General features: G+C 48.0%; 1 protein-coding gene across 1 annotated transcript in view; it reads right to left on the bottom strand.

Moving 5' to 3' along the window:
• Positions 1–448: 448 nt before the first annotated feature.
• The window catches only part of SLC39A12 (solute carrier family 39 member 12), a 34,332-nt gene continuing 18,497 nt past the window's right edge, over positions 449–16,283 (bottom strand). Inside the window, exons 7-12 of the mRNA XM_054389958.1 lie at positions 15,278–15,430; positions 13,511–13,621; positions 11,336–11,399; positions 6,494–6,652; positions 4,427–4,614; positions 449–577 (exon numbers count right to left, since the gene is read on the bottom strand). Coding sequence (XP_054245933.1) covers positions 449–577; positions 4,427–4,614; positions 6,494–6,652; positions 11,336–11,399; positions 13,511–13,621; positions 15,278–15,430 — 804 coding nt within the window. The remainder of the gene's footprint in view (positions 578–4,426; positions 4,615–6,493; positions 6,653–11,335; positions 11,400–13,510; positions 13,622–15,277; positions 15,431–16,283) is intronic.

Here is a 16,283-nt window from a genome sequence, read left to right as displayed (position 1 = left end):
AAACCCATTTATCCTTTGTACTGAGAGGCAAATCCCATTTCTGCTCCAAATCATTCACTTCTGCTTAGTCCACTTCAGTCAATGCATCTGAAAAGTGTTTTATTCTCCTCTTCAATCAGCTTGGCAGAGATCACTTTGAGCATTCAACTAGAACAAGTCTCAGCACAAACTAATGAGAAGCTCCTGTGAGTTTGAGCATGGGATCTGGTAAACACAGCAACCCACCAAGTTCTAAATTCTAACCATTCATGTTTACACTAAAAACAAAACAAACAAACAAACAAACAGAATAATTACAAAATCTGAAAAATAAGTTAATGCCTTGAAATAGTTTCCTACTGTTTCAGGTACAAAACCCTCAGCAGCTTCATTTACATATACCACTAGAGCAGGCTACCCACTGCTACCCACTGTCACCAGTGGGGCTTCAAGGTTTCCAGCAGAAAGCTCAGATTTTAATCTTCTGTTCATAGATAGCCAGAAGTAAGAGGCAGAGCCAGCCTGAGAGCAATCCAAGGTTCTGCAGGAGAAACATCAACCAGGGGCGCCGGGTCTGAGTGTGAGTCATTTCAGGAAGCTAAAAAAAGAATGAGACAGCAGAGTGAGAGAGAGACTGAGAGATTCAGCTCTGGGGGGGTGGGAAATAGAAAAGGCTTGTGGGAAAAACAGGGCAAGCTTCATTAAAAATAAAAAAAAGGCTTTCACAATGCTGAGTTTCTGAACGTAGCTATCACAGTAGGGTCTGCATACACAGAGTGGACAGAAAGGATTTTACTCCCAAAGGAAGTAAATGAAGAGACTCGTGTTGAATTGAAGAGAAATACAGAAATATGTTCACAGTATCACAGAAGAACATTAGGGGTTGGAAGGGACCTCCAGGGATCAGCCAGTCCAAGCCCCCTGCCACAGCAGGAGCACCCAGGGCAGGTCACACAGGAACACATCCAGGTGGGGTTGGAAAGTCTCCAGAGCAGGAGACTCCACAACCTCTCTGGGCAGCCTGCTCCAGGCCTCCAGCACCCTCACACCAAAGAAGTTTCTCCTCATCTTGAGGTGGAACCTTCTATGTTCAAGTTTCTACCTTTTGTGTCTTGTCTTATCACTGTGAACCACCCAAAAGAGCCTGGCCCTCTCCCCTTGCCCCCCACCCCTCAGCTATTGATAGACATTGATCAGATCCCTCTCAGCCTTCTCTTCTCCAGACTAAACAGCCCCAGGGCTCTCAGGCTCTCTTCACAGGGGAGATGCTCAAGTCCCCTAAGCATCCTTGTGGCTCTCTGCTGGACTATCTCCAGCAGGTCTGTCTTGGCCACAAGGGCACATTATACAGAACACATGGATGCTTAACACCTGATACAGATACAGGACGCATGAAAACCCACAAAAACCTTCCCCCAGCCAGACCAAACCACAAGCCCCACTGCTCCTTTTCTCCCCAACTGTTGCCTCCCATCAGGCCATAATTTCACAGGAGAAAATCAGTCAGGCCTCTGAATGCCACCAGCAGCCCTCCTCCCCCATGCTGCCAGACAAGGGACTCTTCCAGAGAGCTGAAAGGAGGGAGAAAAGTCACTGAGTTTGCCTTGCTGCCAACTTATAAAGAGACAGCAGAATTCTGGGACTGAATAACAACATTACAAATTTCCAGTCCATCCCTGGACCTTCCTGCTCCTCCTGGAGGACTCAGTTCTATGTTTTTTTAAAGGCACCAGCCCCAAACCATGACACAGGAGGAAATCCACACAGTTGTAAAGAGTTAATTTCAAGCTGAGCAATGGGATTGAATGAGAATCAAGTGTTGTGCTTTACTTTGTCCCTGGATTCTCCCAGCAAATTCCCTGTGGTTTCTGGTTCTCATGTGCAGCATTGTCTTACTCCAAATGATGGTTTTGAACATTGTGGTGGAGATGCAAGGCTTGTGGGATGCTGTCAGAGATGGCTTCTGGTTACAGTGAGCACAGACATAGAGTATCTGGAATGGGACAAGGGTTCTGATGGATAGCACAGAAGAGTAGGGGTTGGAAGGGACCTCCAGAGATCAACCAGTCCAACCCTCCTGACAAAGCAGCATCATCCAGGGCAGGCCACACAGCAAACTATGAAGCTGCAGCATGTTCTGTACATCATAACACCATCAATCTTGACAGTGAAATGACAACCAGTTCCTCTGCTGAGGTGGAGCCAGGGAGGTGCAGGCCCAAGGAGCCAGCGAGGGCCAGGAGGACATCACCGAGCGGAGCGGCCAGGGCAGTGGTGCTAGATGCTCTCAGTTCACTGAGACAGGTCAAGGGGGCTGCCACTCAGCCCATGGGTGATGATGTAGACTTGGGGGTGCTGGTGGAGGAGAAGCTCACCAGGAGCCAGCAGTGAGCACTTGCAGCCCAGAGAGCCAAGCAGAGCCTGGGCTGCAGCAGGAGAAGTGTGGCCAGCAGGGCCAGGGAGGGGATTCTCCCCCTCTGCTCCACTCTGCTGAGACCACACCTGGAGCTCTGTGTCCAGTTCTGGAGCCTCTGTTCCAGGAAGGATCTGGAGGTGCTGGAAGGTGTCCAGGGAAGGGCCACGAGGATGAGCAGAGGGCTGGAGCTGCTCTGCTCTGGAGACAGACTGAGAGAGTTGGGGTTGTTCAGTCTGGAGAAGAGAAGGTCTGCTGGAGGCAGGAGCATTGCTGTTCATGGACTGCTCTGCTCCCACTCCAGCTCATGTTATCTGGAGTACACAAGAGACAGGAGGAATAAGGAAGCAGCATACTGAAAAGAGGCATGAGGGGCTCTCAACCATGGGCTGGCTGGACCACAGTTCCCCCAAGCTGGGTCACATTTAGGAACAAATTCTACACCATGAAGGTGGTGGAACACTGGAACAGGTTGCCCAGGGAGGGGGTTGAGGCTCCATGCCTGGAGATAGTTAGCGTGAGGCCTGACAGGGCTCTGGGCAACTTGGTCTAGTTGAGGATGTCCTGCTGACTGCAAGGGGGTTGGACTGGGTGAGCTTTGGAGGTCTCCTCCAACCCAGACCATTCTGTGATCTGTGCAGGCTGCACTGTGGCAGCAGCCTCAATTCTTTCCTGGCACTGACCCTCAAATGTTCCTCAGTGCAGAAAGCAGGGAGGCTGCTCAGAATCATAGTGAATCTAGGATTCTATGATTCAGTCTTATTTCAGTGCTGCTCTCTCCAGGAGCTGCAGCTCTGAGCAGCAGGGCAGTGTGTGGAAGCCCATCCAACAAATCCTGAAATCTACAGTCCAGCTCTGCATGCTGTTATGTGTACAACACAGGCTGCTGTTTGTAGAGGAGAATGCAGCAGGGAATGGAAGTTCTTTCTGTGCAGGGAGCTGAAAAATACATCAAGCTGGCTGCTGTTCCTTTGAGATGTACTCTAGCAAGGTACAAGACTTGTCAGATCTCAGGGTTCCCGCAGTGCTACAGGAGTATCTTTGTGTATGAGACACTCCCTGTGGTGCTGAACACTTCTACTTCTGACAAATGTTGGTGAGCAGCCCAGTGGCAAAAAGCAGGGAAAGGCTGATGGGAATCCTGCTCATGAATGGGTGGTGAGAGAAAGAAGATCCTCCCCTCTGTCTCCCTTCTTTCTCCACATAAAGAACAATGTTATGGTGATGAGCTGAGATGAGATGTTAGGAAGAAGTTCTTCCCCATGAGGGTGGTGAGACACTGGCACAGGTTGCCCAGGGAGGTGGTGGAAGCCTCATCCCTGGAGGTTTTTGCAGCCAGGCTGGATGTGGCTGTGAGCAACCTGCTGTAGTGTGAGGTGTCCCTGGCCATGGCAGGGGGGTTGGAACTGACTGATCCTTGAGGTCCCTTCCAACTCTGACAATTCTGTGATTCTAAGAATGAAAAGCATGTCCCTGTCTCTGCCTGGAATTGTGTCATCTCCTGGGATTTACTGCTTTGTGGATTCATGGAAAATCATGGTGGTGTTCTAGGAGCTGTCCAGCTTCAGCTTGAATATCTCCAGGGATGGAGCCTCAACCACCTCCCTGGGCAACCTGTTCCAGTGTTCCACCACCCTCATGGTGCAGAACTTGTTCCTCACATCCAATCTCAATCTGCTCTGCTCTAGTTTGGAGCCATTGCCCCTGGTCCTGTCCCTGCAGCCCTTTGCAAACAGTCTCTCTGCAGCCTTCTTGTAGCCCCCTTCAGGTACTGGCAGGCTGCTCTTAGGTCTCCCTGGAGCCTTCTCTTCTCCAGGCTGAACACCCCCAGCTCCCTCAGCCTGTCCTCATAGCAGAGCTGCTCCAACCCCCTGAGCATTTTCATGGCCTCCTTTGCACCTGTCCATCAGGTCCATGTCCTTCCTGTGCTGAGCAGCCTGTGAACTCCTTTTCCTTCCAAGTTTATCCATCAGACACCCATCTGTGATGTGGCTACTTTAGGAGGAAAACACAACAAGAGACTCAAGTTCTCACCATTTCTGCTAAAGATAAATAGAGGAACATGCCAGCTGTAACAGTGAAAATCCAGTTCTGGATGCAGGGGTCAGCTGACAGGGAAAGGCCAATGTAAAGTCCTAAGAAAGCTGTTAGGGCACTTATGAAATTCATCAAAATGGCAATCTTGGTGGGGAGCCCTGTGCTTAGCAGCACAGCAAAATCTCCTGCAAAGGAAAACAGAAAATGTAGTCATTAACTGATAAATAGATTCACAGAATGACAGAATTAACCAGGTTGGAAAAGCCCTGGAGATCATCAAGTCCAACCTATTACCCAACACCATCTAATCAACCAACCCATGGCACCAAGTGTCACAGCTGGGAACAAAGCATGAAGGAAAATAACTAAGATAGGCACAAGGGGAGGGAATGGTGGAGGCCTGCCCTTAGCTGTGGAGGTAGTTATAAACTCATCCTGTGAGAATGAAAAACCACAACTAAAGAAGAAGCCCAGACTGACTTCCATAGATTCATAGAATGGGTTGGGTTGGAAGGGACCTTAAGATCATCCAGTTCCAACCCCCTGCCATGGGCAGGGATACCTCCCACCAGCACAGGTTGCTCAAGGCCTCATCCAGCCAGTCTGGAACACCTCCAGGGAGGAGGCATCCACAGCCTCCCTGGGCAACCTGTGCCAGTGTCTCACCACCCTCACTGGAAAGATTTTCTTCCTAATCTCAGTCTAGATCTGCCCTCCTCAAGCTTCAATCCATTGCCCCTCGTCTTGTCACTCCCAGCTCTTGTCAAGAGTCCCTTCCCAGCTCCCCTGGAGCCTCTTCAGGTACTGGAAGTCTGCTCTTCCCTGGAGCCTTCTCTTCTCCAGGCTGAACAGCCCCAGCTCTCCCAGCCTGTCCCCACAGGGGAGGTTCTCCAGCCCTCTGATCATCTTGGTGGCCACCTCTGGACCCTCTCCAGCAGTTCCATGTCCTTCTTGTGCTGGGGGCAACAGAACTGGAGGCACTGCTCCAGGTGGAGTCTCATGAGAGGAGCGGGAGAGCCACTTCCCCTGTCCTGCTGGTCACATTGCTTTTGATGCAGGGTTGTATTTGTTTAGCTGTTCCTGAAGACAGCACACAGTACCCAGCAGTAGCTTGCTCTTGGTTCTGGATCTTCTGGGACATTTCCAACTTGGATACTTGCAAACATGGCCACATGCTTTCCCTGAGCTTCTAAATCTCCCTGCTCTGACAGGAGCAGGGGCTTCTGTCACTCCATACCTTTAGGAAATTCCCTCCCCAGCTCTCCTGTAGAGTCCTACAAATACTTGAAGGCTACTTTAAGGTCTCCCCAGAGCCTTCTCTTTTGCAGCCCCAACTCTCTCAGCCTTTCTTCATAGCTGAGTTGCTCCAGCCCTCAGATCAACTTGGTGTCCTCTTCTGGACCCACTCTAACAGTTCCATGTCCTTCTTGTGCAGGGGGGCTCCGGAGCTGGACACAGGACTCCAGAGTGGAGCAGGGGCACACAATCCCCTCCTTTGAGCTGCTGCCCACAGCTGGGGATCAGCCCAGCACAGGGTTGGTTTCTGGGCTGTGAGTGCACTTTGCCAACTTATGTTGAGCTCCTCCTGACCCAGCACCCCCAAGTCCTTCTCCTCAGCACTGCTCCCCAGCCATTCTCTGCCCAGGCTGGATTTGTGCTTGGGATTGCCCTGCCCCAGGGGCAGGACCTTACCCTTGGCTTTTTCTTCTGTTATCCTTTTTTCCCTTGGTTAGCAGCAGGACTGAAGGGGGCATGAGGAATACCCTGGGCACGTGGGACCTCATGTCAGGTGTGTGCTTTACACACACATGGCTCTTGCTCACCCCCTACTAAACCAAAACTAGCTGCTTGCTCTTGGCCTGGTGGCATTTACACTTGGGATGTACATGAGATGGCCTACAGTGGTGAGAGAAGGAAACTGACTCTTTAGAGATCCATCTCACACATGAATGTTAGAGGTTATGATGATACAGGCAAGACTTGCTGCTAATACAGGAAATAATCCTTTGGGAATCTGGAAATGCAAAGGCAGGCAGGAAAAATACACAGATGCATATTTCTTACCCATTTCATGAGGGATTTCATGGCATAAGATAGCCACAGTGGTGGTCACCCCTGTTTCTGTTGATGATGAGAATGCTGCTCCTATTACCAAGCCATCTGCAAAATTGTGGAGGCTGTCACCCACCAGAACCATGATTGCTAACAAGCTGATGTTCTTACCTGGGCAACAAACAGACAGACAGACAAACAATGAAAAACCAGCCTAGGGGGCATTCAGAGGAGTGTGTCCAGCAGAGCCAGGGAGGTTCTCCTCCTCCTCTACTCTGCCCTAGTGAGGCCCCACCTGGAATATTGCATCCAGTTCTGGGCTCCCCAGTTCAAGAGGGACAGGGATCTGCTGGAGAGAGTCCAAAGGAGGGCTCCAAGGATGCTGAAGGGACTGGAGCAGTGCCTGGGGAGGAGAGGCTGAGAGCCCTGGGGCTGTGCAGTCTGGAGAGAGAATTCTGAGAAGTGATCTGATCAATGTCTATCAATAGCTGAGGGCTGGGATTCAGGAAGGAAGGGACAGGGACAGCCTCTGCTCACTGTGCCCTGGGATAGGACAAGAGGCAATGAATGGAAACTCCAGCACAGGAGGTTCTACCTCAACATGAGGAAGAACTTCTTTACTGTGAGGTTCCTTGAGCCCTGGAGCAGGCTGCCCAGAGAGGTTGTGGAGTCTCCTTCTCTGGAGACTTTCCAACCCCACCTGGATGTGTTCCTGTGTGACCTGTGCTGGATTCTATGGTCCTGCTCTGGCAGGGGAGTTGGACTGGATGATCTCTGGAGGTCCCTTCCAACCCCTAATATTCTGTGATTCTAGGAATAGGAGTTTGAAGCAAAATTTATCCATTAATAGACCTTCTTTCCAATATTTTCCTACCTTATACATCAAATACATTCCCAGTTAATGTACAGTCCCACAGAGCATACCAAGTATAAAATGCTACTGTTTGATCTTTTCAGATATAATGAAATTAGTTTGATAAATGAGGAAAAGGACAAGGCAAAGCACAAAGCACAAAGCACAAGGTCCTGCACCTAGATTGGGTCAATCCTGGGTATCAATCCGGGCTGAGGGCTGGTGACATTGAGGGCAGCCCTGCAGAGAAGGACTTGGTGGTGCTGGTGGGGGAGAAGCTGGACAGGAGCCAGCAATGGGCACTGGCAGCACAGAAGGCCAAGGACAGCCTGGGCTGCATCCAAAGCAGCATGACCAGAGATGGAGAGAGAGGATCCTGCCCCTCTGCTCTGCTCTGGGGACACCTCACCTGCAGTGCTGTGTCCAGCTGTGGGGTCCCTAACACAAGAGAGACATGGACCTGATGGAGAGGGTCCAGAAGAGGCCACCAAGACTATCAGAGGGCTGGAGAACCTCTGCTATGGGGACAGGCTGGGAGAGTTGGGGCTGTTCAGCCTGGAGAAGAGAAGGCTCCAGGGAGACCTTAGAGCTGTATTTGAATATCTGCAGAGGAGCTACAGGCAGGCTGGGGAGGGACTGTTCAGAAGGGGCTGTGAGGATAGGATGAGGAGCAATGGTTTGAAACTGGAGCAGGGCAGAGTTAGGTTGGACATCAGGAGGCAGTTCTGCACAGTCAGGGTGGTGAGACACTGGAACAGGGTGCTCAGAGATATGGTTGAGGTCCCATCCCTGGAAACATTCAGGATCAGCCTTGCTGTGTCCCTGGGCAGCCTGCTCTAGCTGGAGGTGTCCCTGCTGCCTGCTGGGGCTTGGACAAGATGACCTCTGAGGGTCCCTTCAGCCTGATGATATCTGTGAATTTATGAGACATCCTCTTCCAGTAGCTTCCTACTGTTCTGAGTTACACCCTGGCTATCAAAGGTGACAGACTCTTCTCTGAGTCCTACTTGGATGTGTGTTTACCTCTGGAAAGGTCAAGCTTCCTCCTTAGAGACAATTCTAGGGAATGGGAGCTGCAGATTGTGTTGCATTTGGGAAAACCCAACCAGCAGAACACCTGGAAGCTTAGGGCAATGTCAGGGCACTGAGGGCTGGTGAAGCATTTAGATATTCATAAGAACTGTAACAACTCTAAACCCCAACCCCCTCACACACAGGAGGGCTTCACTTAGTGGCTTCTAATATAGAGCTAAATCTGAGGTGTGAGGAAAAAATTGAACCTAACAAAGAACAGTACTGAGAAACTAGCATGTGTGCTGCTCACCAGGGAGACTGAAGAGCCAGAAATGCAGATTCAAAGGCCTCAGAAATGGGCAGAAACCAGAGAAGAATATTAAAAGCCTCAAAGAAGATAATGATATCATTGAACAGATCAAACAGATGACCTGAAATCTGAGACCACAAACTAAAAGCTCAGGAGATGTGGCACAGATGGCTGTCAGTGAGGTGCATTGCAAACTGGCTCCACAACAGAGTTCAGAGGGTTGTCATCAATGGCACAGAACCCACTTGGAGGCCTGTGGCCAGTGGTGTCCCCCAGGGATCAGTACTGGGTCAGTTTGGTTCAATATCTTTATCTACAACCTGGCTGAGAGGATGCAAAGTTCCCTCAGCAGGTTCCTGATGCCTGGGGGGTGGCTGACACCCCTCAGGCTGTGCAGCCATCCAACATGACCTGGACAGGCTGAGAGCTGGGTGCAGGCAAACCTCAGGAAGTTTAATAAGGACAAGTGCAGGGTCCTGCATCTCCAGGAACACCTCCAGGTGGGGATGGAAAGTCTCCAGAGAAGGAGACTCCACAACCTCTCTGGGCAGCCTGCTCCAGGGCTCCAGCACCCTCACACCAAAGAAGTTTCTCCTCATCCTGAGGTGGAATGTCCGCAAGTGCCAACTCCACATGGTCTGTAACACCTCCAGGGATGGGGACTCCACCACTTCCCTGAGGAGCTTGTTCCAATCCCTGACCACTCTTGCAGCAAAGAAATTGTTCCTAACCTCCAACCTAACCCTCCCCTGGCACAGTTTCAGGCCATTTCCTCTCCTTCTGTCACCTGTTAGAGGGGAGAAGAGACTGAGCCCACCTCACTCCAACCTCATTTCAGTGCATTGTAGACAGCAGTGAGGTTTGCCCTCAGCCTTCCTCCTCTTCTCCAGACTAAACAATCCCAGCTCCCTCCTCACCAGATCTGTTCTGCAGCCCCTAAATCCTGATTTCAATTAAGATCTTATTGCTTCAGTTTAATGTCTGCAGCTCCAGTAAAGCCTCTAAGGTCACACCAGCACAGTCCAAGGCACAGTTTGGTTTGTGCTCCATCTTTGGTTTTTTTTTTTTTTTTTTTGGACCAAGCAGCAACAGATCAGAGCAGCCAGGAATTACTTTGAAGCTGGCTGAAGGAAAGAGGCCATCTGAAAAGCCAGAGCCATCATGAGCCCATCATTCCATACATGGAATACATCATGGCTGGTTTAAAGAGGCTGTTGCTTTTCCATGTGAGAGAAGAAGGCAGCAGAATCACAGTAATGCAGTGAGACAGCAAAAGAACTCCTCCACCACCTTCAGAAAGAAAAGGCCAAGGAAAGATTGCAGTTATAAAAATCTGGTTTGTATTGACTTGGGAATAGTTCCCTTTAAGAAAAGGCTTTAAAAAAAAAAAAAGATTTGCAAGAGTGAGGAAAAAACCAATGAAGTAGGGACAGTGTGAGGTTAATAAACTTCACAACTGCAGGACTGGAAGCTGAACAGCTCTGTGAGCAGAGATGAAATTATGTAGCCAGGTGCTGCCAGATGTGGTGATGGAGCACATAGCAAATGCAGAGCTAAGCCAGCTTCACCCTTCCAGTCCCATCTTAGCACACAGCAAATGCAGAGCTAAGCCAGCTTCACCCTTCCAGTCCCATCTTAGCACACAGCAAATGCAGAGCTAAGCCAGCTTCACCCTTCCAGTCCCATCTTAGCACACAGCAAATGCAGAGCTAAGCCAGCTTCACCCTTCCAGTCCCATCTTAGCACACAGCAAATGCAGAGCTAAGCCAGCTTCACCCTTCCAGTCCTATCTTAGCACATAGCAAATACAGAGCTAAGCCAGCTTCACCCTTCCAGTCCTATCTTAGCACACAGCAAATGCAGAGCTAAGCCAGCTTCACCCTTCCAGTCCTATCTTAGCACACAGCAAATGCAGAGCTAAGCCAGCTTCACCCTTCCAGTCCCATCTTAGCACATAGCAAATACAGAGCTAAGCCAGCTTCACCCTTCCAGTCCCATCTTAGCACACAGCAAATGCAGAGCTAAGCCAGCTTCACCCTTCCAGTCCTATCTTAGCACATAGCAAATACAGAGCTAAGCCAGCTTCACCCTTCCAGTCCCATCTTAGCACACAGCAAATGCAGAGCTAAGCCAGCTTCACCCTTCCAGTCCCATCTTAGCACACAGCAAATGCAGAGCTAAGCCAGCTTCACCCTTCCAGTCCTATCTTAGCACACAGCAAATGCAGAGCTAAGCCAGCTTCACCCTTCCAGTCCCATCTTAGCACACAGCAAATGCAGAGCTAAGCCAGCTTCACCCTTCCAGTCCCATCTTAGCACACAGCAAATGCAGAGCTAAGCCAGCTTCACCCTTCCAGTCCTATCTTAGCACACAGCAAATGCAGAGCTAAGCCAGCTTCACCCTTCCAGTCCTATCTTAGCACATAGCAAATGCAGAGCTAAGCCAGCTTCACCCTTCCAGTCCTATCTTAGCACACAGCAAATGCAGAGCTAAGCCAGCTTCACCCTTCCAGTCCTATCTTAGCACATAGCAAATGCAGAGCTAAGCCAGCTTCACCCTTCCAGTCCCATCTTAGCACACAGCAAATGCAGAGTTAAGCCAGCTTCACCCTTCCAGTCCTATCTTAGCTCTGAAGGCATTTTCCTGTTACCTGTCCAGTCTTGGTATTAATACTAACTTTTTTTGCTGATGGTTTTACTTTCTGGAGGAACTTCAGCAGACTCAGAATCTTCTGGGCTTCTCTAGTTAAAAAGAAAAGACAATAGATCAGTGTTAAGGGGCTGGCTCTTCCAGCTGCTGCTATAAAGACAGGAAAATATCAAATGACTTCAGGTTTTCTGGATTCAAGTCACTCACTGTTATTTACAGAGGTATCATTAATACAGGAAAATATCAAATCAGTTCAGGATTTTCTGGATTAGTCACTGTTATTTACAGAGCTATCACTAAATCACAGAATCACAGAATGTTAGAGGATGGAAGGGACCTCCAGAGATCATCCAGTCCAACCTCCCTGCCAGAGCAGGAGCACCCAGGGCAGGTCACACAGGAACACATCCAGGTGGGGTTGGAAAGTCTCCAGAGAAGGAGACTCCACAGTCTCTCAGGGCAGCCTGCTCCAGGGCTCCAGCACCCACACACCAAGGAAGTTTCTCCTAATCTTGAGGTGGAACCTCCTGGGCCCAGCTTGTCCCTGTTGTGTCTTGTCCTGTCACTGGGTACCACCAAACAGATCCTGGTCCCTTCATCCTGACCCCCACCCCTCAGCTATTGATAGACATTGATCAGATCCCCTCTCAGCCTTCTCTTCTCCAGACTAAACAGCCCCAGGGCTCTCAGTCTCTCTTCACAGCAGAGATGCTCAAGTCCCCTAAGCATCCTTGTGGCTCTCTGTTCGACTCTCTCCAGCAGGTCTCTGTCTCTCTTGAACTGGGGAGCCCAGAACTGGACACAGGAGCAGGTTGCTCATAGCCATTTCCAGCCTGGCTGCAAAAACCTCCAGGCATGAGGCTTCTACCACCTCCCTGGGCAACCTCTTCCAGTGTCTCTCTACCCTCATGGGGAAGAATTTCTTCCTAACATCCAATCTGAATCTCCCCACTTCTACTGTTGCTCCATTCCCCCCAGTCCTGTCACTCTCTGACACCCTAAAAAGTCCCTCCCCAGCTTTCTTGGAGGCCCTTTCAGATACTGGAAGGCCACAAGAAGGTCTCCTCAGAGCCTTCTCTTCTCCAGACTGAACAACCCCAACTCTCTCAGTCTGTTCCAGAGCAGAGCAGCTCCAGCCCTCTGCTCATCCTTGTGGCTCTTCTCTGGACATCATACACAAGAAGTTATGGCATGAATCACAATTTACTAAGCATTCTTCACTCCTCTGCTCCTTCTGCATTCATCTGAGAGTTTTCCTAAGCTGTGTCTGAGAGATGAGCAGTGGCAGATGAGGCTCTAACCTATCTTCAGTAAAATGGAGTTCACATTAGACAATCATGGAATTGTCAGGGTTGGAAGTGACCTCAAGGATCATTCAGTTCCAGCCCCCCTCACACCTCACACCAGATCAGGTTGCCCAGAGCCACATCCAGCCTGGCCTTATAAACTTCCAGGGATGGAAGTTATCGGAGATTCTGATTAAAATAACCAAGAATCTCTGTATTTAGATACTACATACACAGTGAAGAGATTTGTTGGATAAAAAAGAGGAAATAGGTTAAAAGATCTGAGTCAATTTACTTTGCAAAGGTATCTGTCTGGGTACTCTCCACAGAAAATGATCTAACTTCTTGTAGGTAAGCACCATTCCCAGATATCAAACTCCTTTCTGTTACTCTGAAAGCCTGTGGGAAGATGGCCAAAAGCAGTCCATGTTTTCATCTGTTCACTAATTCTGCACTTAAGCCTCATTGCAGAAAATTCTGACATTTTCCCCACAGATTCCCATCATAAGTGATTGAAGGGAGCAGTAAAAATCTTCAAGAATTTCATCACCACAAGGTAGGAGAGGAAGGAAGTTGTTACCTTGATCTGAGACACACTTCAGAAAGGTTAGTGGACAAATCTGTGCTTGAAATCATAGAATCACAGAATGGTCTGGGTTGGAAGGGACCTGCAAAGGTCATCCAGTCCAACCCCCTCTGCACTCAGCAGGGACATCCCCAATAGATCAGGAAAGCTCATCATAAGGTTCCAAAATCTAGAGGTTGCTGACAATCATCTCATATAATAAAGGAAAAAATCAGTAAAGACTGAGACCAAATACTGATTCATTACATTTGTTTGGTTCATTTGGGGTTTTTTTGAGGAACCGAGAAGGAAGGATCTAAAATCAGGCAAGTGTGTCATACTGGGAACCTACCAACTGGATGGTGGAAGTAGACTTGCCTCTGCCTGAGTGTTCATTTAGTTCAGATTCCACTGGAAGCTCATGGGAATGTCCCCAGTGCCCATTAACTAATGAGTGGTCCTGCTGAATGAAGATGCTTTGCTGTTAGTTCTGAACCCCAGGGAACACAGCTGCAGTTTTTCTCAGCCTCTTGGGAAAGCTTAGCAGTTACAAGAATGACTTTGTTCAAAACAAAACCTGTTGGAGAAGATTATTGGCTGCCATCAACATTTCCTAGTGCCTGCTTGGTTACCAAAAAAAAAAACAGGAAAATGAATCAGATAAATTGGTGACAATCACTCTGCTAGGAAAAAAAAATATTTTGTTTGAAATCTTCAGATTAAAACTGGAAGCTGAGATGAACATAAAAATGAGCTTGGCAAATTCATCTGGTTCTCAGTTGTGGGGGATGATGCTAAAGGGCTTCTCTCCAAAGAAGTAACCCAAAGGGCTGCTTTTTACTAACAAACATCACCATCATTGAAATAGTCTCCTTCTGTATCTCATTCTATAGCTTCTCAATCTCACCATATTCTTATGGCTGACTCAAAGAGAGTAGGAATAAGGCCTTGTGGCTACATATCTGAATCAGGCCAGCCATGAACCAACAAAGAGCAAAGGCTTAGCCTCCTGAAGTGTGCATTAAGACAGCCTCCATCTGGGAAACCTAAGGAGCCATCCCACTTTGTGCTATGCTATATCCCTCTGCAGAATAAGATTGTCAGGCAGCAGCCACACTGAAATCAAGTGACAGGATTACTCTAAGCATGGCAGTGAGCAAGGAGATATTACAGGCTCACAGGCCCACAGGATGTCAGGGGTTGGAAGTGACCTCCAGAGATCTTCCAGTCCAACTCCCCTGCCAGAGCAGGACCATAGAATCCAGCACAGGTCACACAGGAACACATCCAGACAGGGCTGGAAAGTCTCCAGAGAAGGAGACTCCACAACCTCTCTGGGCAACCTGTTCCAGGGCTCTGTGACCCTCACAGGGAAGAAGTTCCTCCTCATGTTGAGGTGGAACCTCCTGTGCTGTAGTTTCCATTCATTGCTCCTTGTCCTATCCCAGGGCACAGTGAGCAGAGGCTGTCCCTGTCCCTTCCTTCCTGACCCCCAGCCCTCAGATATTGATAGACATTGATCAGATCCCCTCGCAATCTTCTCCACTCCAGACTAACCACCCCCAGGGCTCTCAGCCTCTCCTGCTCAGGCAGTGCTCCAGTCCCTTCAGCACCATATTAGCAATACAAGACTGGCTTCTACTGACTGCAACACACAGAGTAGATCTGCAAGCCTCCTGGGAGTGTAGGATCAAAAACAATCTGGAAATTCCAAGATACCATTCTTGAAAATATCTTGTGCTGCCACCTGTGCTTTCCTCCTCTTGAAACCAAGCCTAGAGCAAGCAACTGTTGCTGTTACTTCATCCAGATCCATACTCTTCACCTGCTCCAGTCAGTCATGGAAGTATGCTTAAGGAGCACATTCAGCTAACTGCTTACTTCTTGAGTTATAAACCCATGGGACACATTCATGGAGCATCACAAACCCCCCTCCCCCACAGAGCAGAGGCAAAAATCAGTTAGGAGCACTTTGGAAAGTGATATTTAAAGCCTCATTTAACTCATACAAAGTATAACTATCCTCCACAAACAGTTTAATGTTTTGTGTGCTGCAAAACCTCAAAACAAAAGAGCTTTTTGTGTTTTCTTTAAAAGGATAAACGCCTCAAAGCTTTACCTGCTGGCGTGGTGTCACCAGAAGGAAGAAGCACTTTTCTATCAGAAAAAATCCATGGATTCCTCCAATGATCCCCAACAGCTTCCAAATATATTCTTTCCCATCATAGAAATGTTCTGCCTCTTGTGCTTCATGCTTGTGCAAGCGAAGAGTCTAAAAGGAAGAGGGAAATGAAAGCACTGAACCTGGCAGTGTTTTAGTCTTTGCTTCATTCAAACTGTTCTCTGCATTTGCTTTTGACATCTCTTCCAGATTTCAATTGCTTTGAGATACTAATTAGCTCAATAGTAGATGCATTAAGGTAATTATTAGGAGCCTCTGCTAGACTTCATCATCTCTCTGTGGTGAAAGTAACATGTTTTTTAGAGACAGATTTATGAAATTACCCTTTATATATAGATATATATATAAAAAAACATATATTTTATATAATGCATCCATATTTTTATATGTTTATATATATTTTATATGTTTTATATATATTTTTATATGTTAATATATTTTTATATGTTTATATATTTTATATGTTTATATAATTCTATTTATATTATATTGATTCATACATAATATATCATATATAATATACATGGTACATAGAATATATATTATGCATATAGAAATCAATATAATATAAATAAATACAATTATACTAATTTATGTGATATAGATTTGAATATATATAAATACACCATAGAATGGGCCAGGCTGGAAGAGACCTCCGAAGGTCATCCACTCTGACCTCCCTGCAGTCAGCAGGGACATCCTCCACTAGATCAGGTTGCCCAGAGCCCTGTCCAGCCTCACCTTGAAGATCTCCAGGGATGGAGCCTCACCCACCTCCCTGGGCAACCTGTTCCAGTGTTCCACCACCCTCATGGTGCAGAACTATTTCCTGATGTCCAATCTAAATCTACCCTTCTCTAGTTTGATTGTATAAATAAATAAAACAATAAATTTGATATATTTTCTTTGGAGCATATAGATTTTAAAGGCTAAAAAATAAAAA

This window comes from Indicator indicator, chromosome 20, assembly GCF_027791375.1.
Source record: "Indicator indicator isolate 239-I01 chromosome 20, UM_Iind_1.1, whole genome shotgun sequence".
NCBI classification, from domain to species: domain Eukaryota; kingdom Metazoa; phylum Chordata; class Aves; order Piciformes; family Indicatoridae; genus Indicator; species Indicator indicator.
The sequence above is the reverse complement of the archived record's forward strand: the minus strand, read 5'-3'. Positions and strand labels throughout refer to the sequence as shown.